General features: G+C 58.6%; 2 protein-coding genes across 6 annotated transcripts in view; one reads left to right on the top strand and one right to left on the bottom strand.

Annotated features, from left to right (window-relative positions):
- TBL1X (transducin beta like 1 X-linked) overlaps positions 1-22555 on the top strand; it is a 202025-nt gene extending 179470 nt beyond the window's left edge. For all 3 annotated transcript variants that reach the window (XM_059385756.1, XM_059385755.1, XM_059385757.1), the window contains 13 exons: positions 1234-1379; positions 3003-3255; positions 6002-6134; positions 6589-6730; positions 7410-7473; positions 7581-7678; positions 11491-11551; positions 12494-12615; positions 15484-15558; positions 15864-15991; positions 17576-17741; positions 19811-19912; positions 20807-22555. In XM_059385756.1, the coding sequence (XP_059241739.1) occupies positions 1234-1379; positions 3003-3255; positions 6002-6134; positions 6589-6730; positions 7410-7473; positions 7581-7678; positions 11491-11551; positions 12494-12615; positions 15484-15558; positions 15864-15991; positions 17576-17741; positions 19811-19912; positions 20807-20833 (1517 nt within the window). In that variant the 3' untranslated portion in view covers positions 20834-22555. The remainder of the gene's footprint in view (positions 1-1233; positions 1380-3002; positions 3256-6001; positions 6135-6588; positions 6731-7409; positions 7474-7580; positions 7679-11490; positions 11552-12493; positions 12616-15483; positions 15559-15863; positions 15992-17575; positions 17742-19810; positions 19913-20806) is intronic.
- Positions 22556-27019: 4464 nt separating this feature from the next.
- Positions 27020-27751, bottom strand: part of GPR143 (G protein-coupled receptor 143) — a 65728-nt gene continuing 64996 nt past the window's right edge. For all 3 annotated transcript variants that reach the window (XM_059384715.1, XM_059384718.1, XM_059384716.1), the window contains one exon: positions 27020-27390. In XM_059384715.1, the coding sequence (XP_059240698.1) occupies positions 27296-27390 (95 nt within the window). In that variant the 3' untranslated portion in view covers positions 27020-27295. The remainder of the gene's footprint in view (positions 27391-27751) is intronic.

Below are 27751 nucleotides of genomic sequence, written 5' to 3'. Positions count from 1 at the left end.
CGGAGGAGACCCCCGGAGAGCGGGATCCGAGGGACCCCCTGCACAAGAGAAGGGGAGTGCCTTTTGCCTCACTCCACCTCTAGCCAGGAGCCAAGCATAGGGGTCCCAGTTACTCACAAGGCCAGTACTCCACAAGGCTTCCCAGCTCCCTGGCTCCTAGGCTGCCCCAGACGGACCAAGGGGATGGTACCCCAGCAGACTGGACTGCCACCTTGCAGGGCACGCCTGCAGCAGCCAGGAGCTCCAGCTGTAGGATGCCCCCCCCAGCCCCGCTTGAGGAAGTGGCGGCCACTGCCGGTTCCTGATCACCCTTGAACCCCACATGGGTCCCCAGCACCTCCTCTGCCCTGCCCCGTGTGCCACCTTCCTTTCTTGAAGTAGGCATTGTTTTGCATGAGTGCAGAGGGAGGAGGAGGAAGAGCCAGCACCCCGGAGCCCAGGGAAAGTTACCGATTCTTAGATAAAACAACTCAAGCCACCCCAGTCGGTCCAAAATGGTCTCTTTTTCTTCGGGTGTTAGGTCTTGTGCTGCTTTGGCTCCTGCCTGCCGTGACCGCTATGAGCCCGGCTACAGCATGGCGCCCAGAAAGGTGTGCACTCCAGTTGGGCAGCGGGACACTTGGAGACCGAAGCAGGAGCTCTGCAAGGAGTAATGGCAACAGTGGGAGAAAGCCCAGAGTTGAGTTTTTGCAACAGAAACATTTTTCCGGGGCACTTGGGTAGCGCAGTTGGTAAAGCGCCTGCCCTGAGCTCAGGTCCTGACCCCAGGGTCCTGAGACCGAGCCCCGTGTCTGGTTCCCTGCTTAGCGGGGAGGCTGCTTCTCCCTCTGACGTTACCCCTACTCTTGTGCTCTCTTTCTCTTTCTGTCAAGTAAATAAAATACTCAGAAAACAAAAAAGCAAAAAGGAAAAAAACATTTCTGTAGGGCAAACTGTGCTGCATTTTGCTGTTCATAACACCAAAACGGTTCAGCCTCCAAAGCTGTGTCTTTGTCCCCTGCATACGGGCCTTGGGCCTCTGTGTCTCTTCCCAGTCCCCTGCCCGTTATCTTCGCTTCACCCCATACCTGGAGCTGGGCATCCTGCGGCCCCCAACCCTTACCCTCCTCCCCCAGCTAATCAGGAGCATCTGAGATCAGTGGAGCCACCTTTGGATCTCCATGGCTGCGCATCCCGCAACCCTTCATTTTAGGCCTCACGAAACCCTTGGCTCCTTGCTCTCTCTTGCTACAGGTTTTTCCCACTCGGCATTCACGTTCGGTATCGAGAGCCACATCAGCCAGTCCAACATCAACGGGACGCTGGTGCCGCCGGCTGCCCTCATCTCCATCCTGCAGAAGGGACTGCAGTATGTGGAGGCCGAGATCAGCATCAATGAGGTACGTGCGCTCCCGGGCGGTGGCCTGGCCCCAGCCCCAGCCTGCAGAGCCTGGGGACCGTGGGACAGCCTGGAAACCAGCCACGGCCACACCACCTGTGGCCGGTCCGCTGGATCCCTTTCCCGCTCCCTCTCCTTGAATGGACTTCCTCTTTACAAGCCTGTCTTACTCTGCCTTCTCTTTAGCTTTTCAAAAGAACAAAGTAATCCGTCCTCTGCCCCGTCACCTGTGTTCATCCATCCATTCCCAGAAACCCACATCTTTGGAAATCCCCAAATTTCTGCCTGTCCTGCGCACATTCTTCCCTGACCGTGGCCCTCTCCTCCTTCCTCCCCAGAATGGGTGTCCAGAGGTGGTGTTCCACTGGCCCCTTGAGGCCCCGACTGGTCTCTTTTTCCCACAAAAAGAAGTTTTTTGGGGGGCTAGGAGCGTGTGACCCCAGAGACCCCCAGGGAGCTCTCACAGATCACGCGAGGCCGCAACTAGATGCGTTTGCTCACCGGTTTCCATGTCTTCAGTGTGTCGGGAAGCCCTGCTGGCTTCTCTTCCTGCGCTCCACATTCCGGCGTGCCGGGAGGAGAATAAAAAGGCGTCTCGTTGGTGACGCGGGCTTGCAGTCGCTGAACCGTGGGGCATTCTGCTTTCAGAGTTTAAATTACCAGCTGTTGTCTTTACCCTGGGTAGTTGCTACTGTTTACCAAGTCTTTGTGCATGTGAGGTGTGACTCCGAAGAAGGTGACACGGAAGCATGCTGACCGCTGGGTCAATGTTGGCCACACCGTGACCGGAACTGAAGTATGAGGGTGGCTGATGGGGTGACCGGCTCCTTATTTAGACGTTTTCTAGGCTTTCCTGGTTTTCTTGTTTTCAAGTGTAATACTGTTTTCAGACGTAACATCGTACGGTTGTATGGTGGCCAGACGTCAGCTGGGGCCAAGTGTCCTTTGGATCGCGTCTAGCGGAGACTCAGGTGGTTCACTTTTTCCTAATTTCCGAGGTCATTCGAGTTCAGAATATGCTAAAATGTATTTGCACTTTCAGCAACCACAACCCAGAAGCACTGACTTCTTGTCCGGTTCTAATATTTGGAGCAATTTCACAGACGAAAATTGCCTCCTGGGTTTTTAAGTGGGTATGGGAATTTTTTCTTGCAGATAGAAGCCCAAAAATCAAAACAGGTTGAAAAAACATGCGTGGGAACTAGACAGTGCTGTCGCCCGAGTACCGCAGCTATCTTTAGTCAACACTCTGAGCCTGGTGACAGCAGATAAATATTTCATAAGTCAGATGGACAGGTGTACTAGGGATCCAACCCGAACGGTGCCGAAATCTCTGATTCGGCCTTGAGGCTCCCAGAGAGCTGCATCTCCCTCAGAAGAGCGTGGCTCTTCACAGACTCCTGTACTCACCATGGTGTCCGGCCACAGCTTCTCCACTTGTGGGGGCCAGATGATTCCTCGCAGCCGGGCGGCCTAGGCCCTGTACGAGGTCGTGCCGTGTCCCCGATCACCCCCTTCCCCGTGCACCTCCCCCGCCCGGACTCCCTGGGCACCGCTCTGGGTCCCACCATGCTGGGCCGGAGCGCGAGGGGCTGATGGCTGCCCTCTCTGTCTCACTCCCCAGGATGGCACGGTGTTCGACGGCCGGCCCATAGAGTCCCTGTCCCTGATCGACGCTGTGATGCCGGACGTGGTGCAGACGCGGCAGCAGGCTTTCCGGGAGAAGCTCGCCCAGCAGCAGCAGGCCAGTGCGGCGGCGACGGCAGCGGCGGCGACGGCAGCGGCCACGGCAGCCCCGGCGGCGGTGGCGCAGCAGCACCCACCAAAGAACGGAGAGGCCACCGTGAACGGCGAGGAGAACGGAGCACATGCAATAAGTACGTGTGGGGCTCTGGGCAGGCGTGAGCTTCTGGCAGTTTCTCTCCCAGCTCTGCTCCTGCGGGGGCTCTGGGCAGGCGTGAGCTTCTGGCAGTTTCTCTCCCAGCTCTGCTCCTGCGGCTCTCAGGCCTGGTGTTGGCATCGTGTGGGCTCGGAAGAGCTGCACAGGTTCTGTTCTCATGGAAATCCTTAGACGTAACGGTCTTGGTGCACATATCCTCGATTCTAGAAGGTCATGCAGCTCGGAGAACTTGTTCTGTGTGACAGCGAGAAGCGCCGTGTGATTACTGTTTGACATCGGATGGTTTCGTTTGTGGAGGCCCCGGTCCTCTGTCCAGCCTTCCGTGTTGAACGTGTCGGGCCAGCACTTGCTGTGCTAGTCAAGCTCATGGTTCTAGAGAGGGCAGCGGGCCCCAGACAGCAGATGTGGCCCTGTGCGGTCCTCTCAAAATGCCAGGCACTTGTCTCTGTTGGGTAGTTGCCCTAAAGGACATGGCCGATCGGAGCCCCTGAGTCTACTCTGTCACGTGGCTTATAAACTCAAAGAGAGCTTCGGGGTCTGAGTTCAGAGCATGCCCATGTGTTTTGTGTGTGTGTGTGTGTGTGTGTGCGTGTGCGTGCGTGTGCAATATGTGTGTGTCACGCAGCTGTGTGTGCGTGTGCAATATGTGTGTGCCACGCAGCTGTGTGTGCGTGTGCAATATGTGTGTGTCACGCAGCTGTGTGTCCATGTAGTACGTGTGTGTCCTGCAGCTGTGTGTATATGCATGTGCATGTTCTGCGTGTGCAGGTGTGGCATGCACCCCTGTGCCTCGCTGGCCCCCGTCTCAGAGGAAGCTGCTGCTTGCAGTCAAGCCCTGTGGCAGGTTCCCGTCCACGGTCACCGGGTGACGGATTTCCGTGAGCTACAGAATTACACCAGGCATCAGGAGAGCCCAGAGCGGCTGTAGCGCAGATGGGAACAAGCGGCACGACTTAGGGCCACGAGTGTAGCGCAGAAGTGGAAGGACTTCCCACCTGCAGCCCCGTCCTCACTGGGACGCACGTCCCAAACTGCAGGGCAGGGCAGGAAGAAGACCGCACGCGGTTCGTGCCACAGGTCATTTCGTGCCTGGCCCCTCGGGGACGCAGCCTTCAGGGTTTCAGGAACGAAGCTGGAGGAAACTAGGGGTTATTGTTTTGTTAGTCTTCCGTCACTGAAACCAGTTTCTAATTGGTGAGCTTCAAGACGTCTGTATGTTTGCCCAGATAGAAATTTTGCAAGCTTTTAAATTGTATGGATTTCTTTTAAATCTTGAGAAAAATCTAGTGGGACAGTGCGTTGGGGGCGGATCTTAATGCTTGGGGCACCTGGGTGCCTCCGTTGTTGAGCCATCTGACTTGTGGTCCCGGGACTGTGAGTTCACGTCCTGCGCTGGGCTCCACGCTGGGCAAGGAGCCTCCTTAAAAAAAGAAAAGAGAGTTTCACAGGACGTAGCTGCACAGAGGCAGATAACACCTTAGAGCTCGCTGGCCACTCACACAGCCTCCATTACACGGGTGCTGGTGGCCGGCCTGTCAGTCCCAGGCGGCACACCTGAGGCCCCGCTGGCCCTCCTCCCGGGCACATCGTCCTCGCTTTCCCTTTGTTCCCTGAAGCCAGGGCCACCTACCGTTTGCCGTCATCTGGCTGCACGTCCGGCTGAGGCCAGACTGTGGTGTTGTAAGGGACCGTTCATCCTGACCTTCAGAAATCTTCTGTGTCCTGCCACATGGGAGAAAAACAGCCGCCTTCCAGGACAGTACTTTTGAGGGGGGCGTTTAGCATGCTTGTCTCCAGAGTCACTGGGCCTGCCTGGGCATTCAGAACCCAGAACCCAGGAGTCCTGTAGGCCGGGCTTGTCCAGATAGAAGGCGTGGCAGCTCTGGTCTGATACAGAGATGGCTCCAACCAGGAAAAAGCCCCAGCACTTCAGTCCCAAGAACCCGAGGTTGTCTGCAGACAGGCGGTGCAGGACGGTGGGCGCTCTGGAAAGGCGACGGTCTTTCCCCGTGGGAGCATCACAGATGAAGAGGTGATCCCTCAGACAGGTGCTCTCGGATAAAATGTCTCATCCTTTCTGGAGAACGGCAGCCTTCGGGCTTGACCCATCTCTCTGGTCATCCCTCCCCATCTCGTGGTGGTGTTCGTCAGACCTTAGCGTGGCCCTGCTTATGCAGAGTAAATAACTTTGTTTTTGTCTGTCGGGTTTGGAGACTGTTGAAATAAACGTAATACATTTACTGAATTGCACAGAAATCGTGATACCGTTACGGTCTGTCAGAGGTCGTGTTACCTAGCACATAGAAAGAAGGTGTGTCCCTCGGCGCAGGACAATGACCCGGTCTCACTCACGTGGACTGTAAGAAACCGTGCAGAGGATCATGGGGGAGGGAGGGAACACTGAATGGGAAGTCGCTGGTGAGGGAGAAAACCCGTGAGAGACCCTTAACTCTCAGAGACAAACAGGGTTCTGGAAAGGGAGCTGCAGCGCTGGGCATTAAGGAGGGCACGCGATGAGAGGCCACTGGGCGGTACACGCCACTGACGATTTATTGAGCACACCTGACACTGGTAACGTACTCTCCGTTGAGTAAGCGAATTTCAATAAAGTAAAATAAAATCATAAAAAGAAGGTGTCTCTAACACTCAGGTGCCCCAAGAATGCTGGGAAGTTTCTTTTCTGTAGCCGTTAGCCATATGCCTTTTCTTGTTTCCTGTGACAGATAATCATTCGAAACCAATGGAAATAGACGGGGACGTCGAGATCCCGCCCAACAAAGCCACAGTCCTCCGGGGCCACGAGTCGGAGGTGTTCATCTGTGCCTGGAACCCTGTCAGCGATCTCCTCGCTTCAGGGTAAGGGACGGGGGTGCCCCGGAGTCGGGCTGTTCTCTCCTTTCTCCCTCTCACGGCGGCGACCGCAGCCTCGGGCCCTGGGTGCTGCGCTCCTTCCCAGGTCGTGAGGAAGTCCTTGCTGCGTGCTGTGTCCCCCACGGGGCGGGGAGCAACGCAAAGATGTTTGAAATTGCGGAGGGGTGCCCGGCTGACTGCGTCAGTAGCACTGACGACGCTTGATCCCAGGGGTATGAGTTCGAAGCCATGCTGGGCGCGGAGCCTACTGGACAAAAAGCAAAATAACAAAGAGGAACAAAAATGATGAGGCAAAAAAGCCAGCCAGTGAGCGGGATTAAGAAGACATGGAGCCACATGCCAGAGATACCGGACTCAGGCCGGACTCAGGCAGCCCAGTCTGGCAGGCGCTGTCCGGGCCTGAACCAGAAGCTGAATGCTGTGCGTTCTCCTCCTACAGATCCGGAGACTCGACGGCGAGAATATGGAACCTTAATGAGAACAGCAACGGGGGCTCCACGCAGCTTGTGCTGCGGCACTGCATACGGGAAGGAGGACACGACGTCCCGAGCAACAAAGATGTGACCTCGCTGGACTGGAACGTAAGCACCTGCTGCTGCCTGGACGCGTCCACAGCTCTGACCCGGCCCATGTCTCAGCGGGGCCCCGCAGGGCGTGAACACGGGCCGCGGCCATGCTGCCTGCGAGCCCCCCACCCCGGGGCTGCTCTCCCGTTGCCGAGGGCGGCTAGCAAGGCTGCACTGGGCAGGAGCGAGCGGGGTGCTCAGCGGGCCTCCCTGGGCGCGGTGAGCCTGCTGGTTCCCCAGGGGAGCCCGCTCCGCTGGCGAGAGGTGCCGTGCAGCCCGGGAAGGGGGACCGTCTGGCCCGCTGCTCCTGCCCTGGGCATCACACGCATCTACATGCGGGAAGCCCACAGCTCTCCGGAGCGTCTGTGCGTTCTCCCTGGATCCCAAACCCCTGTGTGTGCGCACGCGTTTCCAACAGCTTTCTCCGGTCTCGCCACGTCTCCCTGGGCCTCTCAGGGTGGTGCGTGGAGGGATGTCACTGGGTGGACGCGGTGCGTTTTCCTCACTCCCCCGTCTGCCATTAGGATACCGCGCGGTGTCCGGCCAGAGCCGTGCGGGCTGAGGTCGTCCCAGGGGGCTGCTCGTCGTCACCGGCAGCCAGTGACGGGTGCGAGACGGTTCTAGCCCTGGGGCAGGGGGAGAGGCCGGCTTTGCGTGTACTGAGCTGTGCGGCATGTGTGTTTCTGGCCTGCAGAGCGACGGGACGCTGTTGGCCACGGGTTCCTACGACGGCTTTGCGAGAATATGGACCGAAGACGGTAAGCCGAGCCTCGTGGCGCACTGGGAGAAGACGGGCGTGCGGGAATCGGACGCGAGCAGGCCCGGACCGTGAACTCTACCCGTTTGTTGTTCCTTTGCCTCACAGGCAACCTGGCCAGCACCTTAGGGCAACATAAAGGCCCCATCTTCGCTTTGAAGTGGAACAGGAAAGGGAATTACATTCTGAGCGCTGGTGTAGACAAAGTGAGTATTCGCTCAAGATAGGGCTAAAAAAGGCTCTCTGATCCGGAGCTGCTGATGTGTTCTTAATCTCTGAATAACATCCTGGGGTTTTTTGTTTTTGTGTTTAATTCTCAGGCCTTCTGCTTCTCCTTAGTAAGGCAGAAGAGCTGCTTTCAGGTTGGTTTGTGTGGTTTGGGTTAGGGTTAGGGTACTCGGCGCGTATCATGCCGTTCCACAGACCTCTGTGCGCAGCCCCTCCCCCCTTGCTTTGAGGTACGTCCTCCAGTGACGGAAAGGGGACATCCCCCAGTTGGCTGTATCCAGTGCTTGAGAAGGAAAGTGGTGTGGACGCCCGGGACAGAAACCTTTCCCCCACTGAGCAGTGTTGAAAACACCGTTTTCTCTCGCCTGGCTTCTTTTTCCCTGATTCAATGAGTTGTGACTTCCCGTCGTGGGCTGCAGGCTTCTCTGAGAGCTGGAAGAAAGCGGGCCCGCCCACAACAGGGCACGCTCGGGACAGACACAGGGCTTGGGCAGGGCTCCCGGGTGGATGTGACAGGATCAGGTCCGAGTGGCTGTGAGCAGCCAGGGGCCTCCAGAAGCCACGGGCGGGCGAGGAGTCAGCAGGTGTCAGTGTCGTCTGGCTCTGAGTGTGGGCCGCGCTCTCTGGGCCTGCTTCTCAGTTGCCAGGAATCAGGACTCCCCAAGACCGGGGACGGAATGGGTGCGTCATTCCCAGGACTCCGCGGGGACTGGAGGTTCTCTTTTTGGAAAAGTATTCACAAGAAACAAAGCCAAAGGGGAACAGAAGTGTTCCTACAGCTGTCGACCAGGTCTGAGGACTGGACTGGCGTGTGGCTTCCAGAGCACTTCACGTTTTCCTGCTGACGTCGGGGTCGTTTGGAAACCGGGTGACACTGCTGGGTGTGCCTCCGGGTGCTGCCGTGAACGGACAGTAGTAGCCGCCACCTGTCCACACGGGCTGGGCTGCAGTCTGTCCTCCCCGGCCAGTGACAGACGGCGTGTGCCGACCCCAGACCGGGGGTAGCCGTCTAGGTCCGCGAAGAGCACCATCGTGCTCTCGCTCGCTCTCGAAGCCAGGAAACTTTCTGTTCACACCTGGTCGCCTTATGGCTAATGTTGAAACAAGCTGAGGGTCGTGCTTGAAACACACACTGTCCTGGAACTCCCATCCGATCGTCTGTGAGCTGGGCTAGTTCGGGTGCCCCCCCCCCCCCCCACGGTTGTCGGGTCTGTGGCTGGTCCCCCTGCTGACCGTGTTGTTGAAGTGATCGTGCAAACGATCGCTGGCACTTCCCAGCATGTCACTGTACACGGTGGCCCCCTCGGAGCTCCCAAGAGCGGCGGCGGCGGCCCCCATGCTGGTAGCCCCGCTTCACAGACACCTGCGCTCACTCATTTGCCCATGGACACTCGGGTTCAGGGTGTGGGCCCTGGACAGCGGTTACTTCTGCCTCTTGACCTCCACACCCTCGTAAACAATTCTTGGCAGCCTCACGCTGGTGCTAGGACTCTTTTTTTATATTCTGTATCTGATTTTCCACCTTGCTCTCAGTTGTGACTCTACGAGGCGGTGAGCTGGGCGGCCAGTGAAAATGCACATTTGGGAACGTACTTAGTCTGTGGGCCCTGCACTCTTTGCGCTTGTGCATCGCCCACAGCGGGAATAGTAAGAATGTTCTCGAAAGGAAGACCTAGGGAGGAAGGGCCACCGACAGAGATGCTGGCATCAGCCGTCACTCCGTGGTTAACCTGGGAGTGGTGGCGGGAGGCCACATCCCACCCTTAAAAGGCTTCGTGTGCTTGATGTTGTATATTGAATGGAAACACTAGTCAGGAGATGGGGTTAGTGCTACGGTGCGTGACATGGTCTCAGAGAGAAGTACCGAGCGAATTGACGGATTCTCTCCATTGCCACATTTGTGAGCAGCTACAGGAAGAAGAGTGGGACATTCCACCATACAACAGACAAAGTTTATTGGTCTGTGGGCGCCGGGCTGGCTCAGCCGGTGGGGCGTGAGACTCTTGATCTCGAGGTTGTGAGTTCGAGCCCCACATTGGGTGTAGAGTTGACTTAAAAATAAAATCTTTAGGGGCGCCTGGGTGGCTCAGTGGGTTAAAGCCTCTGCCTTCGGCTCAGGTGCTGATCCCAGGGTCCAGGGATCGAGCCCCGCATCGGGCTCTCTGCTCTGCAGGGAGCCTGTTTCCTCCTCTCTCTCTGCCTGCCTCTCTGCCTACTTGTGACCTTTGTCTGTCAAATAAATACATAAAATGCTTTAAAAAATAAATAAATAAATAAATGAAATCTTTAAAAAAAAAAAAAAAAAGAAGAAGTTGATTGGCTTAAAGCTGACCCCGAGACTTAGAGAACTGGTTTTCAATGATGGTTGGTGCTGTGAGGATTTCATCTGCGGGTGATAGAAAACATAAGCAGTTCTTCTTACAGCACAATTTTAAGTGCTGTGGACAGGGAGGGGGACGATTTCCAGCTGATGAAGACGTCATTCCTGCGGGGCGCTTGGGTATCTCGGTCGTTAAGCATCTGCCTTCAGCTCAGGTCCTGGGATCGAGCCCCATACCGGGCTCCTTGCTCAGTGGCGAGTCCGCTTCTCCCTCTGTCTCATGCTCTCTCTCAAAATCCTGAAGAAGAAAAAAAAAGGACCTAATTCCGGTGGCGGTCACTGAGCTGTGTCTCGTTGCTTCCCTTTCTGCCATCAGTGAGTTCCTAAGGCTTCAGGATTTACTTCGCTTTGCAAGGTGGAGGTCGCTTTTTCTCCATCTCTGTATATAGAGTGGTGCGTCGCTGGCCGAGCCCAGTGTGACATACTGCTCTGGTGTATGTCGTGTTCACTTTGCAGGGCTGATGGTCAGGGCCGGTGTCCCAGTGGACGTTTTCTCTAGGCCCGCGTTTCAAAGTGCTAGAAAGCTGTCTTGAGGTGCTTTGTTGCAGGTTTTTCAGCAGGACTCCGTCTTGCGGGGGAGGGAGAACCCCACCAGTTGGGCAGTTTTTCAAAACTAGTCACCAGCACACACGGCTGTTGGGTTCGTAAAATGTAACCATCTGGACTGTGTAGCGTAAACCGCACACTGGATCCCAAAAATCTAGACCAGAGACAGGACGCCAGATAACTCACTAATGTTCACGTACCGATTCCGTGTTGGAATGGTATTTTGGCCACATTGAACTAAACTATATTGTTAAAATCAATTTTAATGATTTCTTTATCCATTTAAGATTTACTTATTTGGGGTGCCTGGGTGGCTCAGTGGGTTAAACGTCTGCCTTCGGCTCATGTCATGATCCCAGGGTCCTGGGATCGAGCCCCGCATCGGGCTCTCTGCTCAGCAGGGAGCCTGCTTCCCCCCTGTCTCTGCCTGCCTCTCTGCCTACTTGTGATCTCTCTCTTTCTCTGTCAAATAAATAAAATCTTTAAAAAAAAGGAAAGATTTATTTATGGGGGGGGGGGGCAAGAGCATATATAGATGAGGGGAGGGGCAGAGGGAGAGAGAGAATCTTCGAACAGGTTTCCTACTGAGTGCAGAGCCCAAGATCCTGACCTGAGCCGACACTCGGAATCAGACGCTTAAGCAACTGAGCCGCCCAGCCGCCCCTTTTTCTATTTTTCATTAATGTAATTTTGAGAAAATTAAAAATGACTTTTGTGGCTCACATTGTCTCTCTTGGTCAGTGCTGATTTAGAAGGAAGGGGGGGGGGCTGTTCACAGTCTGTTCTTGTATGTTAGATCTTTCTAGAGAAATCTTTCTGTGAAGAATAGTTCCTGACTTCTGTCTTTTTGTTTGCGGAGCACAGACAACCATCATTTGGGATGCCCACACAGGAGAAGCCAAACAACAGTTTCCTTTTCATTCCGGTGAGTTTCTGTGGGTTTCTTTCTTCCTTTCTTTCTGCAATTCAGCAGTAGTAGGTTGGCTACAGACGCAGGCAGCCTGGAAGCCTTGTGGGGGCGGAGGGCACGTGGACCCCGGAGGGCTTTGCTTTGCTTCCTGTCACTTACCCGTGCTGAACGGCGAGATCATCCCGGGAGCCCCAGGGGTCCTGGTGGCAGGGGCCCACTCACAGGGGGACCAGCCACCAGTACAGAGGGTCCCCTCTCCGGACGGCAAGGGTTAACGGGTGCTCATCTTTACGAGCACGTGCTGGACACTCCCAGAACTGCCCCCCCCCCCGTTGGTCCCGTTCCCACGGGCGTGGGTTGCCATGCCCTGAATGCAGAGGGCGGCCCAGGAACTCGGGAGGCGCGGGTGCGCTGTGGGCAGGAGCCACCGCGGCCCCAGCTCTCTGTCCGGCTCGGGGCCTCATCCCTCGGACCACGCGGGATCGCTTCCTTCGTTCCGCTGTGCCCGCCCAGGGAGTGTGCCGGGAACCGTGGGCTGCCTTAATGGGTTGCAGGAGATGTTTAAAAATCAGGATCTCTTGAACATAGGGTCGGAAAGGTTTTTGATCTCATTGTCCCCTCTTCCCGTCTACGACAAATCTCATCAGCCCACCACAGGGATATTTCTGGAAGCAGCAAGGTCTAAGGGCAGGCAGTGCACGTTCTCCTGAACCCTCTCTCCCCGTGTTGGGGGTCCAGAGACTCTGGAGGCCACAGGGCATGGCAGTTGTCGAGGTGTCTCCCAGAGCCACCTGCCTGGTGTCCCAGACGTGCACGGAGAGGTCTTCGCGCTCTGGGCACGTTGCCGTATCGTGTTAACAGCCGAGGCTTCTTGACTCCGCTGCTGGTGGTTTTCAGTCAGCTGAGGTGTGCGCACCCGTGGTCAACGCAGGTGTCCCCCTGTCCCCTGCCCCGCAGCGCCCGCCCTGGACGTGGACTGGCAGAACAACACGACCTTCGCCTCCTGCAGCACCGACATGTGCATTCACGTCTGCAGACTCGGCTGCGACCGGCCCGTCAAAACCTTCCAAGGACACACGGTGAGTGTCACTTCTGGCCACGGGCCCCCGCTTCCCGAGAGGCTGCCTTGCGGCACTGCAGGGGGCTGGATTCATCCCGCTGTGGGCAGGCAGCAGCCCCAGGACCGACCCTGAGATGAGGCAGGGGCTCGACTCTGCCGAGAGGACTTTTTAAAGTGGCTGCAGTGAAGACCGTGCCTGCAGTGGGCGAGCGGCTGGGGAGCACTGTGGCAGAGAAGGGAAAACTGTCTTCTTAACGGACAGCCCAGTGGGCATGCGAGAACTGAGGGGTAGGGGGTCTGAAAGGGACATCTCGGGGAGGGGGCTCCGCAGCAGGTGGGAGACGGCGGGGACCACAGCCATGAGCTGATGGACAGAACGGCTGGAAGCCCGGGCAGACTCTCAGAAAGGCTTCGTGACCGGTGGGCCATACGAAGCGGATCCGTGCAGTGCAGAGAGGGAGAACACAAACATCATATGAAGCGTTCATGGCCACTTTTCCTAAATGTGGGAAGTACCCGCCCCGGATCCAGGAAGCTCCGAGGCTCATCGGATGCCTCGGTGTAGGGGCACAGCCGGATCCCGGTCGCTTTACCAGACCGGATCCCTGGAGCCTCGGAACCACCCCCACCCCCACCCTCCTGGGAGACCTGCCCGACAAACACCGCCGTCCTCAGCACCAGCTCATTTCCGCGACCCCCCTCTTCCAGCAGCTGCCCCCTAGGCCCCTGCTTCCGGAGCACAGGCCTCAGCAGGCCCGTTACCATCTCGGGTCTCTAAACCGATGCCCCTTCTTCATGTTTTCTGTCTCTTCCTCTCTCCCCTGACGCTACCCTCTCTCCAAACTTTGAGTAGACGTCTTCGCGGCTTCCAGGTGTCCCTGGGAGGACTCACCCCCATAACATGTTTAAATGGGGCTTCTCGCCGCTCACCATCTTGCACGAGACACAGCTAATGTAGTTTCTCCTCCCGAGACCACGTGGTACATCCCTGGGTGTGAGCCATCCCTGAGCGTCTCCTGGGAATCGTGGCTTGGGTTGCGGAAGTGCACAGAAAATGCCACTGCGAGAGGAGCTGGTGCCCCCCTCGATGGGTCTAGCTGGGGACAGTCTGTGGGCCGGGCTCTGCACTTCTGGGCACGGAGATGAATCCAGAGGGTGTCCTCAGTGGCTGTGGCCAGAGCCCCCGAGGCTGCCTGTGCTGGCTGAGCCCATCCCCAGGGCAGGGCCTTCCTTGGGCCCCGGGTTCTGGTGGGGTCCGGCATGTACGTTCTCGTGCATACGTGCGAGCACACATGCACACGCACGCACACCCGTCTCTGGTCCAACGGCTCCGCTGTCCGTTAGCCCAGCCGGTAGGCTGCTCCTGGGCCTCCGGGCGTGCGTCCTCCGTTTTTCCCAGGCCGTCCACGGTCCGTACTGCGTGGAACAGACATGGCCTGTCCCTGCTCCACATCATGCCGTTCCGAGCTTAGTGTCCTTAACAAGTAATATGACCAGAAAATTTATCCAAATCAGAGTACTTCAGAGTGGGAAATTAGTAATCGTGGGTCTGAAATCAGGCACTTGGCAGGCCGGGATGACAGACGTGAGCAGGACCCTACATGGGCCGTAGTGATGCTGCTGGAAAGCCGCGAGACCCACGGCCTTGCTCCCACCAGTGCTCGCCATGGTGCCCACTCCAGGCCCGGCGCCTCACCGCCACCTCCATACTGAGGCCCAGCGGTTCCTTTAGAAACACCCGTGCCTCAGGGGGCCTGGGCCGGCATCCTGCAGGATTCTGCCTCGTGGTCATCCGGTCCCCAGTACGGGAAGGCTGTTTGCAGCCTCTTTCCTTTCTGTCCCCGACAGCACATGGCAGCTGCTTGCTGACACTTACTACCCGTGCTGGGTGTGGCATCTGGCTTACTTGCTGTTTGCTCGGGATTTCTAGCCCCCTCCCTCAGGGATTTTGTTTGCAGGTGTATTCCTAACAGGTACCCCGGTGCATTTCGATCCTGCCTTCACCCTGGATTCAACCCTCCCGTGGGTCGGAGATCTTCAACCTTTCCCTTCACCGCCCGCGGCCCCAGCACAGAGAGAGGGGCCTTGTAACGGATTCAGACAGGAGGCAGCCGCGGTATTCAACGGGTGCAGGGGGTGTGCCTGGGTGGTTCAGGGAGTTAAGCCTCTGCCTTCGGCTCAGGTCATCTCAGGGTCCTGGGGTCTGAAACCCGTGTCGGGCTCCCTGCTCAGGGAGGAGCTTGCTTCCCTCTCTGTGTGCCTGCTGCTCTGCCTACTTGTGATCTCGCTCTCTGTGTCAAAGAAAATCTTTTTTTTTTTTTTTAAGATTTATTTATTTGACACACAGAGAGAGATCACAAGTAGGCAGAGAGGCAGACAGAGAGAGAGGGGGAAGCAGGCTCCCCGCAGAGCAGAGAGCCCGACGTGGGGCTCGATCCCAGGACCCTGAGATCATGACCTGAGCCGAAGGCAGAGGCCTTTAACCCACTGAGCCACCCAGGCGCCCCAAAAATAAATAAAATCTTGAAAAAAAAATGAAAGCATGTAGGAAAGCGATTTTCCAAGTTCCGTTTAGAATAACCACAGTCTTACTCGTTTTCTGCGCTGCCGTGGATTGAATGTGGATTCATCGACTCCCTGGGAGTGACTTTCTTGTCTTAGAGAAACGTAGGTGAGGTGCCTTTGGCTGTGCTCGTATGTCAACGTGGAAGGCAGAGTGAGAGAATGGAAGCTAACGGGAAAGCAGCAAGTGCGGGGTTTCCAGTGGCGTCCTTTGAGACCTGGCCTAGATGCAGGCTCCTTGTAGCACCGACGAGACGCTGCTGCCCCCTGCTGGAAGGCCGTGGAACCGGCTCACACGCCTTTCTCAAACCCTTGGCTCTTTCAGAACGAGGTCAATGCCATCAAGTGGGACCCTTCCGGAATGCTGCTGGCGTCCTGCTCCGACGATATGACGTTAAAGGTAACGCGGTCCGAGAGGGCGGGTGTCTGATCCGCAGCAGCCACACACACTCAATGCGGAGCTCGCGTTCCCTGCTTTTCCGCAGATGACTGTGTTCCCGGCCCTCTCTCTGCCTCTGTGCTCTGTCCCTGTTTCTAACTGGACATCACTGGCCTGCGGCTAACTCCTGTTGATGAGTTGAGGGTCGTGCTGACACGCCTTCCCTTCCACGGCCGTGTCGCAGGAGCCCGCGGCGTGAGTGATGGCCAGTGGCCCCTGGCCGGAGAGTCGACGTTTGCTCACACGGTCCCTCCCCCATTTCCTAGATCTGGAGTATGAAGCAGGACACGTGCGTCCATGACCTCCAGGCTCACAGCAAAGAGATCTACACCATCAAGTGGAGTCCCACCGGGCCCGCCACCAGCAACCCAAATTCCAACATCATGCTAGCAAGGTAAAGGACCGCCGGCCCCCAGCCCCCGGTGCCATTCCTAAACGCAGCCTTGCTCACGGGGCGGAGCCGGCCACGGGGCCAGTGAGAGCCAGTCGTATGCAGAGAGAACGGGAGATTTCGCTGAGGCGTACGGCCAATTTGTGCATGCCCTTCCAAGCTAAGGGACATGGTGAGCTCGCTTTGAAAGTGTCCAGAACAGAGGTGACACTTAACTTGAGGTAGGAATCGTCTGAACCATGAGGCTGGCAGGAGGCGCGGATATCACTGGGCTTTGGTGAAGGTGCTTGTTAAGACAGAGCAAGGAAACGGAGCTCGGTGTGGACACCAGGCGCACTTACTTGGTTCCCCTTCCAGCAGCAGGAGGCAAGCACTGGGAGTGAGGACACAGGGCTCCCCAGCTCCGGCCAGACCAGACCAGCCCCATAGAGTGAAGGCCTAGGGCCGCAGCACCAGGAGTGGCATGGCCAGTCAGGCCAGAACTGGGGCTCGCTGGAGAGGCGGGAGGGAACGTTGACCTCTAGGTGCTGTGTTTTCCAAGGAGCATTTAGAAGGCGAACTGAAGAGATTCTGAGACTTAATGCCAGGGTCACGGGGCGTGTGGAGAACACAGTCGGAAGCCGTGTGGGAGAGAGGAGACTTGGTGGGGATGTTCCAGGACCTGCAGGGCTTGCTCGGGCAGTGGTGGGGCGGGGAGCTGTGGGCACAGGCAACGGGTGGCAGTCAGGGAGAAGGTACACATCTGTGACGTAGCAGTGGGGTGCGCAGCCGCGCCAAGCAGTGAAGACTCTCATTTGCTGCAACTGCTTGACCCAGGACCATTGCTTAGAAAGTCCTGGAAGGGAGTCCTACATCCGCGGAGATCCTAGGACCACAAGAACACGACAGCCATAATTCCTTCATTTCTGGTCAGTGTCCTAAATTCGTGTGCGAAAGAACACACCGCCATCGGTTTGGATGGTCCGGAAGGTACTTCCATGTTACATGGTACCTGTGACCAGCATAAAGGGTCCTTTTCGTGAACAGGTAGGCGGGAACGTATCTGCGGAGAGACAGAATGCCAGGGAACAGCCGTGGCCTGTGTTGTTCTTTCGCGGTGGAAAATGCCCAGATCTGCAGCCCGTGGCCGTGGGATCCCATATTTGGATGTGACAGTTACTTCATTCCTGGCGGATTGAGTTCTATGCCATTTGCCCTTTTTCCAAACGATGGGTGTCATTTTAATTGCTGACAATAGATGTTATGTTTCAAATTACAAGAGCATTTCTATTTAGAAAGTGCGGTAATTGCGCTGTGGAGCTATTTATCAGTCGTATCGGTAGGAAATGCAGTGCGAAATTCATGTGGGGTCAGCGTGTGTCCCCAGGAACAGCCCGGGACGGAAGGGAGGGAGGGAAGAGAGGTGTGTTTGAGAACCGTGGCCTTGTTTCCGACACGTCCGACTCACGTTTTGGAGGAATCATGCCCGTTTGTTGTCTCCAGACCATAAGAACTTGAAAGGGGAGCTTGTGCTCCCTGTCGGACGTCTCAGGGAGGCGGAAAGCCCGCCAGGTGTCCCCGCGGTGACGTGCTGTCTCCCGCCTGCAGTGCTTCGTTCGACTCCACGGTGCGGCTGTGGGACGTGGAGCGGGGGGTGTGCACCCACACGCTGACCAAGCACCAGGAGCCCGTCTACAGTGTGGCCTTCAGCCCCGACGGCAAGTACCTGGCCAGTGGCTCCTTTGACAAGTGCGTGCACATCTGGAATACTCAGGTAACCCCCCTGATTCCTGGAACCAGTGCTTGCCGAAGGGAGGGCCCCAACAGCGTTTCCGAGGACCCAGGCTGGGACCCGGAAGGAGGTGCTTAGTAAGGATGAGTTGCCTCAGAAGAGGTGTGGAGGCAACCTTCCCTCTGCGGGCAGAGCCCTGGCTCCAGGCCACCTGTCCTGTGCTCCGTGGGGGCTGTGGGTCTTCTCCCCAAGGGTTCCCCCCATCTTCTACGTATTCAGCTTCCCGGCATGAAACACTACACACCTCATCCTTGTCTCGGGCACAGGCAGATGCAGAGATGCGGCCCTGCGGGTGCAGAGGTTGGGGGGTAAAGGGGCGCCCCCACCCGAGGTTCCGGAGCCAGCCACTGGGCCGAGGCCAGCCCTGACCTCCCCTGCACCGCACCACGTCCCGTGGCTCCCGGAGCAAATGAAGGACGCCAGTGAGCGGTGCTCCTGCCGTTACGTTTGGGCAGCAGAGCCTAGGCCAGTAATGGGCTGTCCTGTTCTCAGAATGGAAAGGAGACGGGATTTGATTAAATGTAGCCACTATAGGTTTCTCTGGCCATACCTGAGGACAGCAGAGACCTGAACATGGAGACTAGAAGGGACAGGAACTAGCTGAGTACAGAGTACGGTCTTGGGCAGTCAGCTCTTGGTTCTCCTAATGGAGGGGGGAGACGGTGGTATGGTGGGAGTCCTTGAAAAGAGCCTGCGATCCATTTTGTCGGAATTCGGGATGGATCAGATGGCTTCCTTGCTCCCCTTTTTGTGTGACCTACCCTCTTGCTTCCCTTGTGCTCGGCTGACATTCAGGTGTCTCAAGTCCCTGTCCCTCCCCCTTGGGGCAGGAGGAGGTGCTGGTGGTTGGGCCAAGGTAACGAGTATAAGGGTGCAGGGGTCCACTGAGACCCCAGGCTTCCCAGGGACTGCCTTATGTAAGCCGCACCCTCTTGCGGAAAGAGAGGCGACAGTGGGCCCTTTGTGGACCCAGCCTGACGCCAAGCCAAGCCTCACAGCCTTGGATAGGCCTCCTGGAGGACACGTCCCAGGGACGGCACGCCAGAGCCCCTTCATGAAACAGTTCCTGGAAGTCCTGCTGGACGGATCTGTAAAGGGGCATCGGTTGTAAGGTGCTGTCTGCTGTCAGAAACTCGTCAGATCCGACCCTCCCCTTTGTATAAATCACAACACTCCTGGAGACATTTTATTTTTGTAAAGATTTTATTAGTCTAATAGATTTGAGGAAAAGAGAGTGAGCAAGAGAGCCGAAGTGGTGGGGGAAGACAGACGGAGAGGGAGAAGCGGACTCCCCACTGGGTGGACCCTGAGATCATGACCTGAGCCGGAGGCAGAGGCTGAACAGACTTGAAGCACCCAGGCGCCTCCATTTATTGTTTTAATTAAATTCTCCACCCAATGTAGAGCTTGAACTTCCGACCCCATGGTCAGCGGTCATATTGTCTACCGGCTGAGCCAGGCAGGCAGCCCCGCTCAGAGTTCTGTTTCAGAGAAAGAGAGGGGGAGAGAGAGTGAGTAGTGGGGGGAGGGGCAGAGGGAGAAGCAGGCTCCCAACTGAGTGGGGAGCCCAGTGCGGGGTGTCATCCCAGGACCCTGGGATCCTGACCTGAGCCACCCAGGCGCCCACTTTGAGACATTTTAAAGCTCATTTTAATTCTCCATGAGATGGGTCCCCTCTAAACAGAACAAACCTGGAACACTGTTGACGTGTCCGTTGCTGGTTCCCGTCTCCCAGGAACAGCGGCCTCCATCTATGCGGCACCGTTGGTCACGGGCGTGGAGGGGCACCAGGATTGCACAGCCTGCCGTGGCTAGGCCAGGGCTCCCATACATCATGTAGACTCCAGAGGTAGGAAGTCTGAGAGGCGGGATCTGCAGCCACCAGAAAGTTCCCTGAAAAGCGTTGGAACTTGTGTGTGTCTGAAAACTCGAGGGACCGGCTGTGCGTGATGACCCAGCGTCCCGGGGGCCCGCCCGGAGCAGTGGCTCGTGCTGGCGCATCCGTGCACCGCGCACACGTATCTGCTAGTAACGGCGGCTTTGCTTTGCAGAGTGGGAGTCTCGTGCACAGCTACCGAGGCACCGGCGGCATCTTCGAGGTGTGCTGGAACGCTCGCGGGGACAAAGTGGGCGCCAGCGCGTCCGACGGCTCTGTAAGCGGCCCCCGCGGCTTGGGGGCGGGGCGGGGCGGGGCGAGCGTGGGAAAAGGAAAGGCTGGGTGGTGGACAGCTGCCCGCAGAGTCCGGGGGCTGTGATCGGGGGGCCTGGCCCACGGCGGCTGTGGAAAGAATGTGTCTGCGGTGAAGGAAGCTTCTGGGCTGGACCCCACAGGGTGGGCCCCGTGTGACCACGACAGACTCCTCCTCCCTCCCGGGGGGTCACGCTGGTTCACATTCTCGGGGAAATTGGAGGTTCTCAGCTGTGGAGCAACGTCTGAGGCATTTGTGGTTGTCCCTCCTTTGGGGGGGGGGGGTATGCTGCGAAGCCTCCTATGATGCCAGGACGGCCCTCCGTGGCACGGGTGCTGAAGCTGAGAAACTTGCTCCTGCCTCAGTTCCATACTGGTGCCCCCGCCCTGGGCCCTGGGGTGGTACAGGCATGGCCTTTCCTTCCCCAGGTCTCCCGACTCCCAGTGGTCCTATTCTGATCCTGTGAGATGGCTCGCTTTTTGAGTCATTCCTGCACCTCCTCTCCGAGGCAGGGGGGCAGCAGGGGACAGGCTTTCCGAGTGTCAGCGTGGGCCCCCACTGCTCCCAGCACGCGTGTGCTCAGGCTTCTCATTTACCCCCTTACATAAGTGTCTACCGTCATTTGTTCTCAGCCCAGCCCTTGACCTGGCGTTTCCGTGCAGTGCTGTTTGCTGGGGATTGGTCTGTCACGTGCGCAGACATTGGCCTCCTACTCCAGGTTCTCTGAGTCTTCGTGACTGTGTGCCGATAAAACTTTATTCATAAAACACAGGTGACGGGCCACATTTGGTCCAAGGGCTCAAAAGGCATCCCAGTGTTGTCTGTGAAAATAACAGGCACTTCCTGGTTCCTTTCTAGGTGTGTGTTTTAGATCTTCGGAAGTAAACACAAACTATTTCAGAAAAGAAATCTCACGGACCAGCAGTGAACGTGTGAGGTCGCAGCCGCTCGCCAGACACAGTGTACCCGCTCCGAAGCTGGACGGACTTGACTCGCATTGGAAATCAGCTCATCCCTGCCCACGGGAGTCTCTACTATTTTGTAACCTTCATCAAGAAGTTTAAGACAGAAACATACACAGTCCTATCGAAGGGGGGACGGACGGTTTCCACCCACAACACTCAGCCTGGGAAGCACGAAGCCACCAGCTCAACGGCGCGTGGTTTGGTTTCCATCCAGAACAGGCTCTGATGGCCGAGAGGAGAGAAGGAGGGGGAAGAAAGGAAAGGAAAAAAAAAAGCTGTGCCAAAAAAAGGAAAAACGAGAAAAATGCCGTGATAAACCCAAAGGGGGGTAGGGGATTCTCCCCCACGTGGCGGGTTTTTCCCTGACAATTTGGACACTACAGTTCTCACGCAGGATGTTCAAAGACCAGTTTGTACCGATGAAATGCGCGACTTTGTAATCCCAACACTTTCTATTTTCTAGAATCTTCTTTGTCCGGTGGTTTTTCTATTGGCTGGAATCCTGTCGTCTGAGGGCCTTCGGTCTGAGATGGAAACTGTTTCTGGTTTGTTGCTTCTTTCCCGTGGTCCGCCCCCACCCCCGCACCCCTCGCCCGGCTCCGTGTGCTCTGGGTGCGCCGTCCACCCTCGCACGGGCCGCCTGGTGGACGCCGCGCCGGAATCCTGGACGGGCGGCTGTCCCGCACCCGCCCCCCCGCCCCTCGCTCACTCTCTCTCTGACCCCCGGAATCCTGGACGGGCGGCTGTCCCGCACCCCCCTCCCCCGCCCCTCGCTCACTCTCTCTCTCAGTTGCTTCGGATCTTCGGTCTCAAGGGCACTTTCGGCGCGTACTAAGTGCTTTATGTAAGCAGGCGGGGCAGGGGGACTTTTTACAGGAGAAAAAAATACTTATACGAGAGAGAGCCCGGAGTATTTTTGGAAAAAAAAAAATATTTTTATGTTAAAACAATTTTAAAATCCTAAAAATGGCCATCAGACATAGAGAGCTTTGTGTGATTCATATTTTAAACAAATTCTAGGAAGACACAGGCGGGGTCTGAGGTCGCTTTTTCCTTTCCCTTCAGCTTTGAACGGTGGTGAGGAGTGTGGGTGGGAAAGGTCGGTCCGGGGCGCGGGCCGCGAGCTCGCCCTGCCGCCCGAGAGCGCGCCCTGCCGCCCGAGAGCGCGCCCTGCCGCCCGAGAGCGCGCGAGCCCAGCGCCTTCTGGTTCGGAGACGAGCCCTGCACCTCACCGGGCACGGGGCCCCCGAAGCCGGCGGGAGTGCGGGACGGCAGCGCGCTCTGACCCCAAGAAGCATTCCCCAAACCACGTGGCATCGAAGACGCCACCACGGCTTGCAGCTCGGCTCCGTGTCCCCTCGGCAGCTCGTGGGCGGCGCTCCAGACACCGAGAGCAGGGTGGCCCGTCCTTGCCACGCGGACATAAAAGGCTCCAGGATCTCCCCTGGTCTCCCAGTGACAGAAACGAACAGGGAAGGCAGATGTTCGGTCCCGGAGGTGAATTACATAGGTAGAAACGTCACTAATAATTTCTGCTGTCTCCATAATTTCTTTCTCTCGCAGGAGAATAGGAGAAAGATTTTTTTTTTTAAATGAATCTTTTTACTGTTTTTAAAAAATTAAACATGGCTTTGTGTTCCTAGAGGAGTTTCCTTTCATTGGATCAGGTGACCTTTGTGCTCTTGTCATAACCGGACACAGACCTAGTTTTTAAGTGAGCAGCGGGGAAGGCGTGCAACAGAAGGCCCTTCGCCACCTGCTCCCTGGCGGGCACAGGGAGGGAGGAAGTTGGCCAGGCCTGGGGGCAGGGGTCCCGTCGTGGGCAGGCGTCCGCTGGGGCGCGTGTCCCGGCAGCGACACGGGATGTCCGTCAGAGGGTGGCACCCACCCACGCAGTTGAAACCCCACGGGCAGGGCGGGCCGGGGCTCCCTGCGCAACTTAGAACGCGCCGGGCCCAGCTACAAAGACCGCGAGACCTAGAAAGTGCTCTGTGGACGATGTGGGGATTTCATGCAGGCTCTGGTGCCGCAGTGCTTAGCGCGGGGGTCCGAGTCCCGTGTGGTCCTCACTCCCCTCCTCGGAGAGGGCAGAGAAAGACTTGCTGGCGCCAAGGTGTCCCTGGGTTTGGGACGCGATTCGCTGGGGGTCCAGGCCAACACCGTCTTGACTCCCTGTGCAAGTTCCAGTGTCACCTGCACAGAGAGTAAGTGGTTAAGGGGAGCCCCGTGGTCAGGACATCCTGGAAGAAGGGGTTCACTAGGCAATCTTCACAGAGAGGTCGGGAGCCTGGGCATAAGCCTCCCGAGGACACTCAGCCACTGGGGAACCAACCAGGATGTAAGAGCCAAGGGCTACAAGACCTCGCACGACACCGGCTTGACCCCTGTGTGCAGGAAGGAATGAAGCGGGAGAGGACGGAGGCCAACCGCCCGCATCCCCGGCTGCCCCGAGCCGCCACGGCACAGGCGCTCCCCACGGGTCTGAACAGGGACCGACCGTGAGCGCACGGCGCCTGCCGTCCCGCCCCGCCCTCGGCGCGACGACCGCCATCCGTGGAGCCTCCCACACTCGCCCTGTGGCCCAAAAGCCAGTGGAGCCCCTCCGTCCTCGCGGGATGGCCCGTGGGAGAACGCACTGTGGGTCCTTGCTGACGGCGCTGACCGCGGGGAAATGCTTCCGTGCCTGGGACCAGAGGGGACCTTGACTCTGCGATCACGGTGACACGGCGGTGCGGCCCAGGATCCGCGGTTGGGTTTCGAGTGACCAAGAGCGCGTTGCGCAGGCCCATCCAGCGAGGGGATGCTGCCCTGCGGCGGGGGTCGGGAGGGCCAGCCGGGACCGGGCATCCAGCCGCCGACCCCACACGGCACCGGGGACGGGACGCTTGTCTTGTCTTTCTGAACCGAGATCACGGAGCCACGTGAAGTGCACTTTGTCAGATGTAAGGGTCTGCTTTGTGGTTATTTTTAACCTTCTGCCTCCACCTTTTTCTTTTCCTTTTTTAAATCGTGTTTCTTGTCAAATGCAGAAATGTTCCTTCCGCCGCTCACTGAGGTTTTGAATTCTGGCTTCTGCGGTTTTTATTGTCTGTGTCAGACGTACAGCCAGACGCGGTCCCCTGTCTGCGTGTTCTCTCGACCCTGTCCCATCGCCTCCGCCCCGTCCTGTCCTCTGGCCCACTCACCCTCACGCGCTGAGAAGAGTCACCTTGTGCGTCCTAGCTCCTTTGTTTCCAGAGAGAATCAACCGATCATACTCAGTGTCCTGAATAAATTGCTCTATTTTGATATTAGAGAACGTGGTGGGTGTGCTTTCTTGCTCTCGCGGGGTGGACCCGCAGGCCCAGGTTGACACACACAGACATACCGAGACCAGATTCTGCGTTTTCCCAGGGAAACAAGTCACGTGCGTCCCTCCAGGGTCGCTCTGGTGGACGGGGCCATGGGAACGAGCGCCCAGTGCGGGGGAGGGGGGGTGCCGCAGCCCAGCCACGGCTGAGGGCTCTGCAGCGGGGGCACGTTTGCACGCATTCCTGCTTTGCGGTCACCCCGGGCCGGCGGCTGGAAACCGTCCGAGCAGAGGGGTCTTGGCAGGTGAGTCTGGTAGGGTCTGAGCTCCAGGACAAGCTTTGAGCGACCCGGAGCACCCCGAGTCACAGCACACGGGGGACTGCACGGGGCCCACGAACCTTCGGCACAGGCTGACGATCTGGTCTGTGACACGCGCCGACAGCTGTAGACGTCCCTTCAGTCGGCCGGCGGGTGCTCCAGAATTACGGGGTATCGCTGTCCCCACGACTAGAAAGGAGTTGGGTGGGGAGGGGCGGCACGGTGCTGTTCAAGACCTTCTCTGACAGATCAGATTCGGAGGTCACGGTGCCCTTCCCGCCAACTACAGCGACACCCTGTACTGGAATGCAGCAGACGGCTGGGGCCCCGGTGCTGTGGGGGACACCGCCAGCTACTGCTGCTGCGTTTTGACGACTCCAAAGTAGACGAAGCACATCCCCCCCGTTCGGGAACTGAAGGTCCCGGGAACAACCTAGGGGCAAGCATGGCCGTGGGCAGAGCACAGGGCATGTCGGGGTCCCGGGGGACGGAGGCGTCTTAACGCGTGGCTTTGGGGGAAGCCACAGCCTTAGACGGGACACGCCGTCATTGTGTGTCGGGGAACTCCAGGTCATGCAAGTGAACTTCCACGTGCGTCACTCGCTGATGCGGCTGCCGACGGCTCCTGCCGCGCTCTTTGTGCAGGCGGGAAGGCGTCCGGGCAGCCGGGGCTGCAGTGCCGCTGACGGACAGCGGGCCTGGGAACCCGCAGAAAGGTCGGGCCGTGGCCGGATGTTGGTTTTTCCCAGTCTGGCTCCCTTTGCTCTGAAACGTCTCCTCCACGACAAGGTAAGCCCCGCCAGGGGATGGGGACAGGGCGTGGGCAACGGCCGCGGAGAGGGCGGGACGGCGCTCTGCACAGTGTCCCCCACCGCGGACACTCGGACGCTCCGGAGAAGGACTCAGACGAGGAACCCCCAGTTGTCGTCCAGCGAAAGCGACTGGGAGACCGCAGGGAAGCGGCCAGGGGCGGGGGCAGTCTACGCAGATGAGACGCCGCCGGAGACCAAGGAGAGGGTGAGAGCAGAGTCCTTGAAAGGGACTTGGAAGGGCGACCGGCCGGAGGCCGCCTGGCAGGGAACTCGAGTCCCACGGAGGAGCCGCCCCACGTTCCCACCCAAACCGGGGCCCCAGCCACGGGCGCTACCGTGTGTCCAGCCCAGCCAGGCTCGGGGTTCCCAGGCGTCGCGCCTTTCCGAAAACCTCCCTCTGGGCGCCGTCCCCGCTTTCCCGGCCCGGGGGCCCTGCCCCCCCCCCCCCCCCGTACCCCCGAGGTCCCTAGCACCGCCGGGCGGGGAAGTGCTTCAAACCGGGCTGCAGCCGCGAACTCGTCCAGTCCCCGTCTGCGGCACTTCTCGTCACAGGGGCCGGTCGGGCTCCGCACGTGTCCCCGCCACGGGGCCGTGAGGAGGGTGGCACCTTCGGGGCCCCCCGTCCCACCGCCCCCAGCTGTGAAGCAGACCCCGCGGCACGGTCGTAGGACCTGCAAGCTTCTGAGCCCAAGTCCGCCTTGCGGCCGGCCGAAGAGACTGAAGCAGGACACGGGCCCTCCGAGAGCTGTCAGAGAAGCAGACCTGGCGGCCACACACAGACAAGAACGGGCTATGGGCCAGGTCGCATGCGGGGAGCTACCAACAGCTCACAGCGGCCCGCAGCCGGCCTCCCAGACAGGCTGCTGTCGCCCCGTCCCCACCCCGGTTCTGACCTGGCCTGCGGCGGGGGCATGGCGGCCGGGTCCCCTGTCCTACTGCAGGCCTGGGGAGCGAGGACTGGACATCTCGGCGTCCAGGGTGGGCATGGGCTGGCCTCGGGCTGGCCTCAGGCCGGCGGGGGCGGGGAAGCCTCTTTCCAACGGCCGCGGAGTCAGGATGTGACACAGAGTAAGAAGGCAGCCACACGTGCACACGTGAAACTCCGGGACGCTTCGGGTCACAGTGGGTTCACCCCTAGGAGCGCACAGCCCTGGGCACCTGACCACAGTCCAGCTGTGCCCGGAGGCCCCTCTGCCAGCAAGCAAGTCTCCAACAGTACAACTCTAGAAGCTTCTAGAAGCTTTTCTAAAGCAACCGGGAGTCGGCTGCCCAGAGAGGGGTCACGTTGGTGAGCTGCCTGCGGTGTCCGGAGGCATTGGCGTCTGCCTTTGGGTCCACACAGACCCACGGGGCCAGCCGCTCCGGGGCACGCCAGACACTTTCACCCAAAAATAAAACACAGGCTTAAAGCTTCAGAGCGCGCCCAGATTCCTGCCGACGGAAAGATTCCCACCGATGCAGCGATCTAGAGCGGGTTCCCAGGTTTGCTCAGACCGTGTCCTGCTCGGCAGGGGACCCTCGGCTGCACGGGGGACGCAGACCTGGCGCATGAAGGGCACGAGTGCGGCCGCCCCAGTCCTCCTGCAACCCCCGGCACCGCCACCCCCCTTGCGGCCGCGTGCACACTTGGCTCAAGAGCCCCGCACGGATGTGGTTGGGACAGGAGCACGCGAGCAGGCGGGGGCTCGGTCACAGCGATGCTCGTTTATTCACTCGAGTTCTGCAAGGCCCGGATCTGCGCGCCCACGGCCGGGGGCCCCCTCGGAAAAGCCAAGGGCCACAAGCGTCTGGAGAAGCCGCCCCCCTCCGCTCCAGACCCTGCTCGAGGCCCCTCGCCGCACAGACACTCCTCGGGAGGAAACCCTGACGGGGTGGGGGCAGCAGATCTGGGGGCAGAACGCGCTTCTGAAGACCGAGAAACGGAGGCCGAGGACGTGGCGTCCAGACACCCGCTGCACCCCTCACAGGTCTCCCCGGGGCTGGGGAACAGAGTCAACCTCCCTTTCGTGGCGGGGCTCCCTGGCGACGTGGATTTCAACTGTGCTGGCCTCGGAACCTGGGGAGGAAAAGAGAAAAGCCTGTGACGACGCTGCCGCCTCGGAGACGCTCTGGTCGGCCAGCGGGGCACGACCCGTGGGCACCTTCAGCCCCGCGACCTTTCTGCCAGGCCTCCGCACCGGGGGCCATGTGTGCGCCCAGGCCAGACCGCGGGGCAGCTGTGGCCCGAATGCACACCAGCGGCGCACACGGAGCCGCCTCGGGGCCCTGTACTGTCGGCCCCGGGAGCACCGTCCACAAGGCCCCGCCCCTTAGTTCGGGCCCCGCCTCTTTCGCAATGCACCACGCCCCTTCCGTCACATACTCCGCCCCCTCCTTAGGGTCCCACCCCTCGCACCAGACCCCTCGCACTCCCTCAC

The sequence above is a fragment of the Mustela nigripes genome, chromosome X (genome assembly GCF_022355385.1).
Source record: "Mustela nigripes isolate SB6536 chromosome X, MUSNIG.SB6536, whole genome shotgun sequence".
In the NCBI taxonomy this organism is placed as follows: Eukaryota; Metazoa; Chordata; class Mammalia; order Carnivora; family Mustelidae; genus Mustela; species Mustela nigripes.
Note: the sequence above shows the minus strand (reverse complement) of the source record. Positions and strands in the feature narration are given on the sequence as shown.